This window comes from Diaphorina citri, unplaced genomic scaffold (assembly GCF_000475195.1).
Source record: "Diaphorina citri unplaced genomic scaffold, Diaci psyllid genome assembly version 1.1 scaffold50, whole genome shotgun sequence".
Lineage (NCBI taxonomy): Eukaryota > Metazoa > Arthropoda > Insecta > Hemiptera > Psyllidae > Diaphorina > Diaphorina citri.
In genome coordinates this window covers 408,714-420,656 of record NW_007377487.1, presented here as the reverse complement: position 1 = coordinate 420,656, position 11,943 = coordinate 408,714, and the positions used below count along the sequence as shown (strand labels likewise).

The window sequence follows — 11,943 nt, the reverse complement described above, 5'->3', positions numbered from 1 at the left end:
CACAATTTCAAGTAAGGTAAATTATTCTGGAAGGTAAAACTTAAATCGGCCAAGTAATTGGAAGTCAAAAAATATCTCGAGATGCTTAGGTAAAGTCAGAAGCTCAAAGACTAAAGACTGACTTGAATGGAAAGCTCTCTGTTGTAGTAGGTAGGTAGGTAGGTAGGTATTTACAGGTAAAGGGAGCTAGGTACAAGTAGATAAGTATACGGAACTTGGTAGAGATATGTATTAAGGTACCTCAGGTAGCAAGATGGGTCGGTCGGTAAGTAGGTACTAGGTAGGTGCTTTATACAGAACGTTCAAACGTACATAGGTGTAGTTCATATTACAAGACTTTGTACCGAGAACAAAGGTGTGATGAGGTATAGCACAACTCTCTCTTTCTCTTGATGAGCAGATTTCTTTCTTTTTTTTACATTAACTTCCGTCTCATGATTAAAAATGTGAGTGCTCCCATTGGTCTTCGCCCCCTTTTTCGCCCCCCAAAAATCTGAAATCGCACTGTCCTAAAGAACTTAAGATAAGGACCGCTCTCGGAAAGGCCTCTCACAGTCCCCCTGTCAAGTAAGCATCACTCCCATCAGACTCCTTCCTCTAGCTGTGTGAGGGAACAAGTGTAGGGTCCCCATAACCATAATGTATCTCTATGCTTTCTCATATAAACATGACCACACCAAATTAAGACAAGATGAGATTAGAAACACGCCAGTCGTTCTCAAATTTTTGCCCCTCAAACACCCATGCCCAGTTGTGTGGTAAATGGAGTAAATACTTATGTATGTAGGTACTGGTAAATGGAGCAGTTGCATTTGGGTAACCATCCTTGCCACGCGACATACGCGTGTCTCGGCGAATCTGAAAGTAAAGAGAAATAACTTTGTCAAAGGTCATAATCAGAGGACGGCGGATACCATATTGTCATGACGCAATACTATTGTGCCATTATAAAGCAAAATTTGGAGGGGAAAAATACGCCAAAAAAAGGCCAATTTTTCCATACATATTTTGCTTATTTTGCCCTATTTTAATCATTTTTCCCATTGGTCTTCGCCCCCTTTTTCGCCCCCCAAAAATCTGAAATCGCACTGTCCTAAAGAACTTAAGATAAGGACCGCTCTCGGAAAGGCCTCTCACAGTCCCCCTGTCAAGTAAGCATCACTCCCATCAGACTCCTTCCTCTAGCTGTGTGAGGGAACAAGTGTAGGGTCCCCATAACCATAATGTGTCTCAATGCTCTCTCATACAAACATGACCATACCAAAGTAAGACAAGATGAGATTAGAAATACGCCAGTCGTTCTCAAATTTTTGCCCCTCAAACACCTATGCCCAGTTGTGTGGTAAATGGAGTAAATACTTATGTATGCAGGTACTGGTAAATGGAGCAGTTGTATTTGGGTAAAATTATGAATGAAAGGATGATTCCTATGTTATAAGTTGTGAAAAATCCAAATTGCAAAAAAAAATAAAAAAAAATAGCTGAATAAGTAGGTACCTATTTTTTCTGTGATGGTTGATAATGAGTGTTCCCATTCCCACTTACACACGACACGATTTTTTACGGAACGACACAAAATGTCCTTAAAGGCAATGTAATTTAAATGAGAATGTAAATCAGTGGTTGGGTGAAAATGCTCACGTAAGTCAAAACCCTGGCACTTAAAATAGGGCCAAAAAAAATCCGAATGACAAAAGGGAACTGGCCTTCAGATATGCAATAAGAGAGGATTTTGCTGAAACCTAGGCCAATAGCGAACGTCAGGCAACCTGCTAGTGTATTTACCATAGAACAGCTTCAACTTGCTCTTGCTCAGTTTGGACCGCGCCAGTTTGGGTTTCACCTGGGTTTTCTGTTTGCCCAGCCCTCCCCCACCCCCTCCGCTCAGCCAAGCATCCCGTGTAGGGTCACCCGTGGGGGAGTAGAACACCGAGGGGCCGCGCCTGTGGAGGGCCCCGCCCTTACGAAACTTCTGAATATGACTCATTCTGCCCGGACCGCGGCCTTTGACGGAGAAATTAGGGTTTTTCGTATCGATTGACTGGACTAAAAGTTAACGCTTTTTAACCCGGGACCGAGAAGTGTTTTTTCCCCCCTTCTTCTTATTAGTTGACTGGATTAAAGGTTAAATATGGTCGTGCTATTTATCTTATCAATCGGTTTTCGTTGGTAAAGCGGTGCACTGGACAAAAGGTAAAGGTTTTAAACCGGAAACGAGAAGCTGGTTTGTGCCTATTGATTGACTGGACTAAAGGTTGAAGGTAAAAAGTGCGGTGACTGAGGATTTAAAGGGAAGTTGAAACTTTTTGTTCTTCAGAAAGAGTTGTACAAAGTTCAATAGGTTGTGTTAAACGATTGATTTGGCGGTGTTAGGACAACACTAGATTTACTTAAAGGTGGCTTGGGGTGGATTATAAAACGCTGAAATTGATGGTTTAAGATGGACTAAAGACCGCTCAAATTGGTGGTTTAGGTAAGAGTTACTCCAAAGCTGTAATCATTTGGTTTAAACTACTCAGGTCAAGTCAAGGTTAATCTCAACTTGTTATCCTCTTTAAAAGGTAGAAATTGTAGAAAATGAGAAAAACTCTTCAACAGGTCCAACAAGTAGCATTGAGCGCGAGGCAATTCTGGGATAAAAATAGGATATGGAAAGTAATATCAAAGTCTTTGAGACCAAAGTAAAAAAAAAATCTATTTACACATCAGCGGTGGAATTTTGAATAAAATTAAAACACACGAAATTGTAGGAAAACTTAAAAAAACAAAAAGAAAAGTCTAATGAAAAAAACTAAGAAGAAAAATACACAAAAGAAAACTTAAAAAGTAAAATTGGAGTCCATTCTTTTGAAGAAAAGAGCTTATAACGCAATTTCAAGTAAGGTAAATTATTCTGGAAGGTAAAACTTAAATCGGCCAAGTAATTGGAAGTCAAAAAATATCTCGAGATGCTTAGGTAAAGTCAGAAGCTCAAAGACTAAAGACTGATTTGAATGGAAAGCTCTCTTTAGTAGGTAGGTAGGTAGGTATTTACAGGTAAAGGGAGCTAGGTACAAGTAGGTAGTTATAGGGAACTTGGTAGAGATATGTATTAAGGTACCTCAGGTAGCAAGATGGGTCGGTCGGTAAGAAGATCACAAATAAATGAAGTACAAAGGAAAAATCCTCGAGGAAAATTCAGGAAAAATCACATAAATTCGCAAAAAAAAAACTCAAAAGATTTTTCTTTTCAACGAAAAATCACAACAAAATGTCCGTGAACACAAGGAGGTTGAAGGATGCAGATTTTCATAAATGAAGTGAAGCCAAAATTTCGGCCATATTGGTTTTATTGGCGCGAAAATTTGAAATCATCAGCTCTCTTTTATACGAGCAGCTTAACACGTTGATATCCGTGAATCCGTGTCAGTGTCACTCTTATAAGGGCGACATTGCACGTTGCCATTGTTCCAAGGCCTGATGACAGAAATTGCCCCCGGTCCCAATATTTAGCCCGTCCTTCCTTTATTATTACGATAGTAATAAAAAGGTATAAGGGACGGGCTATGGTATTCATGTATTCACTTCGGTGTCGTCTGTCTGTTTGTCTGTCACTCTGTCCCCATAGAAGGACTTATTTAAACCTAGATTCCCCGCCGCATCCACCACTAGGCTCTCCTTCCAGATCTCTGCGGACAGAAGAGGAGAACGAGAAAATGAAGAAACCCGAATAGAACTGAATATACCTTTAATTAGACTTACTTTGTTCTTTTTTTTTCATAGGATGACTAAGTATTTATACGATTGTAAACTATTCGTCAAAAATATACTGTAAATATACATTCATTCATACATACTTTATGATGGACACTGGTTATATAACTATGTTGAAAGCACAGAAGAGATTAGATAGTAAAGGTTAGGTGTGGAGTCCAGTATTTAGGACTATTGAGCTCCAGAAATCGCTCTATCTATAGAACCCCAACATCTCGAAAACTAACATTCGGTTGGAAATTTTGGAATATTTCTAATATGTTCTAAGTATATGTGCCAATAAGAGAGGATTTTGCTCAAACCTAGGACGATGTTGAGGCCCGTTCCCACTACACACGACACGATTTTTTTTTTCCGACCGACACAAAATGTCCTTATAGGCAATGTAATTTAAATGAGTGTTCCCATTCCCACTTACACACGACACGATTTTTTACGGAACGACACAAAATGTCCTTATAGGCAATGCAATTTAAATGAGAATGTTAATCAGTGGTTGGGTGGAAATGCTCACGTAAGTCAAAACCCTGTCACTTAAAATAGGCCAAAAAAAAATCCGAATGACAAAAGGGAACTGGCCTTCAGATATGCAATAAGAGAGGATTTTGCTGAAACCTAGGCCAATAGCGAACGTCAGGCAACCTGCTAGTGTATTTACCATAGAACAGCTTCAACTTGCTCTTGCTCAGTTTGGACCGCGCCAGTTTGGGTTTCACCTGGGTTTTCTGTTTGCCCAGCCCTCCCCCACCCCCTCCGCTCAGCCAAGCATCCCGTGTAGGGTCACCCGTGGGGGAGTAGAACACCGAGGGGCCGCGCCTGTGGAGGGCCCCGCCCTTACGAAACTTCTGAATATGACTCATTCTGCCCGGACCGCGGCCTTTGACGGAGAAATTAGGGTTTTTCGTATCGATTGACTGGACTAAAAGTTAACGCTTTTTAACCCGGGACCGAGAAGTGTTTTTTCCCCCCTTCTTCTTATTAGTTGACTGGATTAAAGGTTAAATATGGTCGTGCTATTTATCTTATCAATCGGTTTTCGTTGGTAAAGCGGTGCACTGGACAAAAGGTAAAGGTTTTAAACCGGAAACGAGAAGCTGGTTTGTGCCTATTGATTGACTGGACTAAAGGTTGAAGGTAAAAAGTGCGGTGACTGAGGATTTAAAGGGAAGTTGAAACTTTTTGTTCTTCAGAAAGAGTTGTACAAAGTTCAATAGATTGTGTTAAACGATTGATTTGGCGGTGTTGGGTTATAAAATGTTGAATTTGATGATTTTAGGTTAGGTTTTAAAACGTCCTCCTGTTTACCAGGCGAGCGCTTTGACAACTACACCACCGAGGGAGGAATAATGAACCAATGAAGTCATTTAAGTTTTAACTTGATGATATTTCCTTTTAATGAGCAATTTTAGGACATTGTTACTTAAATACTATTTTTGAGAGGCATTTTCATGATATATTTCCCCACTAGGTAGTTTTGAAAAAAAAAAAATAATAATAATAATAATAAATAAATAGGTAAGTAGGTACCTAAGTAAGCAAGTAAGTGTAATAATAATGTAATGACTGATCTTGGACTTCAACCTCCTGTGGCGGGAGATTAAGCCACATATTTTTGTGAAGATTTTGATTTTGTTTCCCGAATAAAATTCAGTCCATATTAAAACTTTCTCACAAAATGTTTCCTCCTCTCTATTCTTTTCAATGTCTGTTAAAGGAGATACTAACTCCTTACTCCTAATCCAAAGTTCACCATGCTAACCACTTACACCTACCAGCCTAGTTGTCTGCCTGTGCTGGATTTTGGTTCTAATTCTCACCCGGGCTGATTGTTATCCTAAATTAATAAGGTTTGTTTTTGGAATGGCTGGCTTTCTCCTATCCTGTCTTCCTTCTCTCTTCATTTTTAAAAATACTAATGGGACCAATAATCCCAGGAAAATATACTTTAGGGACACACGATTCCTTACAGAGGCTCAAGACATGAAACTTTGTGAAGACATAAAACTGCAATGATTTTTTTTTTCTTTTTTTTTGTAAAAAATTGAAAGTTCTTGAGGTGTAGTCAACGGCAGTCAATGGAAATCAATCCACAAGGTGAAGCTATGTAACGATGTTGTCAAGGCAGTGTGGATGGTTCGGTTGACATCTGTCAATGTCAATCAATGGTTGATCAACTAAGTATGTGTGGACAAACAGCTTTACACCCATATAAATATGAACAAAAATTCTCTCTCTCCAGTAAATTTAGATCTTTGGAATTTATGCTTGAGCACTAAGTTTTTGTTCATAAATACAGGTGTTAATTTTATCTTGAAAACTTTATTTTAACATCTTAATGGATACCTCTGTAACTTTGTGAAGGTTCATAATGATGGAAAGAGGGAAATAACTTATAACTACACTTCACATGTAGGTAACTTTACTTTGCATTTGATTTGTTTTTAGTTCCACCATAATATTCTTAAAATTTTACAAACTGTTTGAGTTTGTAAAATTTTGACAAGATTTAGTAGCATCAGTATTCAACCTTTGCTCATGAAGTTTTAGCTTTTTTTAGGCCTATGAGGATTCTGTACAGGCCCTTTATCCGAGTGAGATCACAAGTCTAGTATGTAGCCAGCTAAGTTGGCTCCAAAGGTATTCTAGTAAGTGTTAGGTCCTTGGTTTGATTTCCACCACAGGTGATTGAGCTGGAGTTTGCCAACTCGGGATTTAGATGAAATGATGATTTACCTATCCTTAATAGCCAGGTCAACCTTGAATTGAGCTCAATCCTAAGACAATCCACAATGGTAAAACTCGACCTGAAAGTGTTTGGCCCTAGATTCAATTCCCATCCAGGGTAAACATTGACCTAAGAACATGGAGTGGTGAACGAACGGAGTGAGGTGGAAATTTGAAGACGATAAACGAGCTTCTCTTAGAAATTCATCATCATTAAGGCCCGGCCCCACTTGTCGTTGAGGAAAAAAATCGTGTCGTGTGTAGTGAGAACACTCTCATTTAAATTACATTGCCTACAGGACATTCGGAAAAAAATCGGATGAAACTCACGACAAATGGGTACAGGCCTATACTGCTAAGAAAGGGACTTTTTAGTCTCATTCGAACAGTATAAACAAGGTATAATTTCATTCTATTCTGTTGTAATTGAGACCTGAATTCCGTGGGAACCGCTTCTCTTATCCCAAATGCTGCTGATTGCACCTCATAATTAAGCATGTCTACACATTAATTTAATAATTACCTAATTACCACTGTGCTAATTACCTGTCTGTTACACGAGGCAAAGAAATGGCAGGCATCTAATTATTTCAATATTTCAAGGCTTAGTTCACTAAGGTTCTTCCGATTATCCTTTGCTTTTCTCAGAAGTTTTTCTCAGTCCAAGTTTTTAGGGTAGGAAATTCGATAAGCGTACTCATTTATAATGGAAATAAATAATAAATTCCCCACTTTAATAAAAATTAATAAATGGAAAAAATGACAAATAATAAATTCCACACTTTAATAAACATTAACAAATAGAAAAAATAACAAATTCCAATTGAGAAGAAACATAACTACTGATTGTCATTAACTCAATGGCGTTCTCATCTCAGTTTTACGGCAGCGCACCCTAGTTTCAATCTTCTGATACGTGTACAAGACATCCGCGCCTCCCTACCTACCCCTCCGGCACTGACTGACAGTCCGGAGAGTGTTGACTTCCTAATCAGCTACCTCAAAGCTATCAAGTTGTTAAACATGATTTAATCCACCCGAGGAGTCGGCGCGAACCACCTACAAGCGCCTTACAAGAAAAAAAAGACCATTTCCTCTTAAAAAAATCTGTTGTGAACATCACACGACTTTCCTTATCCTATTGAATGATGCTTATTTGAGTTTTGTCTAACCGTTTTGTCGATATAGCTGAAAACCGCCAAAAAACGGTCGAAATCTGTCCAAAAGCGGTCAAAATACCAAGCGCATTGATTTGGCCACCAAGGCAAAGCGCCTTAAAACTCCACCCTTGGACTTTTCATCCCCCTCACTACTCGGTACAGTCGAATTAGGTATTCTTGACCTTATAAGCCGAAAACGGTGCGCCCAACAACGGACCCCTCAAACTTTCCGGTCTCATATCGCCACCAGAGTCCCTTTCCCTCGCTGATCATTCACGGCGCATGCGTGAAACATTTCCCGAGGTTAACCGATCATGTCCGAACTTCGGCCGATTCTCCCGAAGACGACCACGATCATTCCGCTGTCGAATAACGACATTTGTGTGACGTCACTGATCAAGGAGAAAATCCGAGAGTACATGATGAAGGGACAGGCGAAGGAGGTGGATCCAGGCGACGAGGCTTCCCCTATTAAGGTGAGTAAATGTATGTTAAAAATCTGGTGTGAACATCACACGACTTTCCTTATCCTATTGAATGATGCTTATTTGAGTGTTCTTTTACCATAACTTTTACAATATGTCTAACCGTTTTGTCGCTATAGCTGAAAACCGCCAAAAACGGTCGAAATCTGTCCAAAAGCGGTCAAAATACCGCCAACCGCAGCACCTATCTCAACCAAACGTTTTGAGTTGCATCCTTGTCACATTTGTAAACTCCATACCAAATTTCAAGTCTCTAGCTCATACCGTTCCCGATATTTTGTTAAATTACACCGAAAACCGCCAAAAAGCGGTAAAATGCCGCCAACCGTTGACAGCTACATACCAAATTTCAAGTCTCTAGCTCTTACCGTTTTCGAGATATTTTGTTTACAGACAGACAGACACAGAGACACACACACGGACCAATGGCTGAAACTTTGGATTTAGGCTCTAGGGACCTCAAAACGTGTTTTGGCACTAAAATCTGACCATCGAAAATTTGACCCGATTACATTACTTTCCTTCCTATAGGATAAGGAAAGTAAAAAAAAGGCGGAATTCGTGAAAATCGGCGAATATTCAACTGTACGAGTAAAATGGCCAAACGTCGTTGTACTTTGGAAAAGAAACCTAAACCCACCGCCAAAGTCAACGTTGTGAAACGAATCGCACCGCTGATTTCCGCTCTCGATGTACCGTCCATCCGATTTCTAACTGATCTTCTAGAGCGGTGCGGTCTAGTCAACTTTTACCGCCAGGACGCCCGGCGGAACCGCCTCCAAGACCTCTACTGCCGTCTCCAGCACAGCCTCCTCCTATTCTTCATGGCAGTTCATTTCCTAAGCACCATCACGCGGGCGGTCCACTATCTCCCTGTATTCATCGAGTGTTTCTTCGAAGACGTGATCATGTTCAACTTGTACGCACAGATTTGTATTTACCGCCGTCGACATAGGCAGATCTCCGCGCTAACCGCGTTCATGGAGAAATCTTTCAGCCGCGCCAACGAAGGGATAGTCCGCGCCGACGCACGCGTCATTCGGACTGTGTTCTACCTCTTCGTGATGGCGGTAGGGGGCGTCGCTGTCGCCACACTGCTAGTGGCGCTGATCCCCTTGACGCAGGCGGAAACCGACATCCGACGCCAACTCTACAACATGAAGTACCCGGAGAGACTTCTCCCGTCCGAAGTGAAAATCCCGTTTGTCGACGAAAGTGAACTTCCCAACTACGTTTTCATCTTCGTGTTCTTCGCGTATATTGTGTTAGTGTCGCTCATCCTAGCAGCCATCACCATCAACATGATACCATTCGTGACCATTCATCTTCGAGGACAGTATTCGATGCTGTGTAACTTTGTCGAGAAGCTGGGAGCGCCCCACACGGACCTTCTGGGAAACGAAATCCGCTACACGGATATAGAGACCAATGCGTATCGTGTGTGTGGGAATTCTATTGGTGTCAATGCACGGGTGACGAGACAAAGGAGAGACCTAGAGAGGAGACTTTACCATAGGAACTATGTCAAACAGATCATCCGGTTCCATCAGAAGCTGCTCGCCTTTCAGAATGAGGTTCGCGAAATTGCCTTTAATTGAATAGGGGTTTCCCTTTTATTAAATAGCGATTTCCTTTGCTTCTTATTTAGATTACACATGCTCTTTCAGGGGAGTCTTCTAAAGGTGACAAGAGAAGTTGTATTTTATTATTCCTCTCTGTGACACTTTCGCCAGAAAGATGTAAGTAGTTCAAAAATTTCCCATAATATTCTAGGTAATTTCGTTTACGATAACCACGCTGCCCTCACGTCACGTGGGCTCATGTGACGTGATAGTAGTGTGTTTCTACCTTTCCTTTCTGCTTTCAGATGGTCGCCGTGTTTGGACTCAACGTTCTAGTTCAAACTATCGTCAATTTCACAGCGACTTCTCTCTGTCTGTACCAACTTCTCCTCGGTGCCAATAACAAGGGAGACGGTGCACTCTCTAAACTCCGCTCCTACCAATTCATAGGTAAAGACTAGCAAAGAAACAACTGCTACATTAGACTCGTGTGGTCTGTGTCGTAGCATACCCATGCCGTAGTATGCTTCTCATCAGATGGGCGAGAAGAGATACAATACTACTTCCCACTCGACCACGGAGGTTGCTCTGTTATGCCCGATCTTAGCACTGAGAGTTAACATGGTGTCAAGGGTTTTCTTGGACGTCACCGAAGTGATTTACACACCGGCCAGTATTTTTTAAATTCTAATGGTGGGTTTACGCACTCAAGCCATTTGCACAAACTGGCGTGCGCAAACCGGCTTGCACAAGTGAATCGTAGCGTGTGAACGCAGGCATGTTGAAGTTTACACAAGCCAAAAAAATCCTCTCACAAATTTTTGCAAACTGAACAAACCGTCATGCGCAAATGGCTTGAGCGTGTAAACCCACCTGATATTAACTGAAAACTCTCTGTGCTAAGATTGGGCATTAATCACTCACAATCTCCACATCTCTTCAACAGGCGAATTCATCACGTTCAACGCTCAGTGTTACTACTGGAGTCACTGTTCCGAGCTACTCGACGATTGCAACACTGCCCTCTGTCGCTCCCTCGGGAACAGCCACTGGACCGAATGCGATGCAACGACGCGCAACAACGTACGAATGTTGCTGAGACGCGCCCAGTGTCCGAATCATTTGAGATTCTATCAGGGTGTTGTGCTGCTGAGTCGCGGACACTACCTCACTATTGTTAAGATGGCGTACACTTTCGTCAACTTCATGCGATTGAAGCAAGCGAAATAGCAAGATAGCCTGCCTCGGCGGTCACACTCTCCTGGTAATCAGGGGGCGTGAGTTCAATCTTAGCCGAGGTTTCACACACAAGAATTCCACCCAGAGGCTTAGGTGTAGGGGCAAAAAGGACTCTTTAGATCTAGTCGAGTAGTATAAATGAGTACTATTATGTACTTATTAAGATTTAAAAAAGGGTACCTAAAGCAGAGGCTACATCATGGATAGATTGGATAGTGTGTTTCTAATACGAGCCCTCAATTACCAGGCGAGGACATGAAGAGCTTCCAGAGCAAAACTTACTTCTGTGCCACCTCCACGAATGCCATGTTCGTGTCTATTCGTTCTAGCTCGTCCAGTGGGGCTATATCCTTCTTGTCCAGGGGTAGCTGGAAGTTCCTTTCCTTCAACTTGTTTCGTGAAGCGTGAGACATCGCCTCTGAAAAAAGAAAATAGAATAGAATATAACATGCTGGCATTGGACTAAAACACCTTTACTCCCGCAGTCTAACCAAGATCTTAGTCGCTTCGCTCCGGAATCCCGCAAGTTCATCCCGAGGCATGGCCAAACTTGTAGAAAAGGCATGGCCGAACTTGTAGGAAAAAAAAAAATAAAAAATACGGTCGCGCTGCGCGCTCCCTATTAGCTGCATAATTATCAAACTAAAAACATAAACGAAACTCAAAATGTTGGTCGAGAGCGGAACATTTCTCTCCCGCAGTCTCTGCACTCTGTGTATTTCTTATGGTGGAGATTTTAGCGATCAAAAATTGATCATATCTCAGGATAGGTTTAGATTTTCCCAAATCCTTTCTTATTGCACACCTAGACCATAAAAGGAATATGCCTACCAAATTTCAGCTTTCTAGGTGTTGTGATTCAGGAGATAGAGCGATCAGTGTGTGAATATGAAATGTGAATGAGTGAATGGATCTTGATTTTATAATATAAGATAAAGATTTAAAAAAGGGTACTTAAAGCAGAGGCTACATTATGGATAGTGTGTTTCTAATTCTAATAGGGAATATTCATGTCCGTTC

General features: G+C 41.2%; 1 protein-coding gene across 1 annotated transcript; it reads left to right on the top strand.

Annotated features, from left to right (window-relative positions):
- The first annotated feature begins 9,869 nt into the window (after positions 1-9,869).
- Positions 9,870-11,130, top strand: LOC113470141. The gene is made up of 2 exons (XM_026828362.1): positions 9,870-10,134; positions 10,631-11,130. The coding sequence occupies exons 1-2, from the start codon at positions 9,990-9,992 to the stop codon at positions 10,912-10,914; spliced, it is 429 nt and encodes a 142-aa protein (XP_026684163.1). The 5' UTR covers positions 9,870-9,989; the 3' UTR covers positions 10,915-11,130.
- Positions 11,131-11,943: the final 813 nt, after the last annotated feature.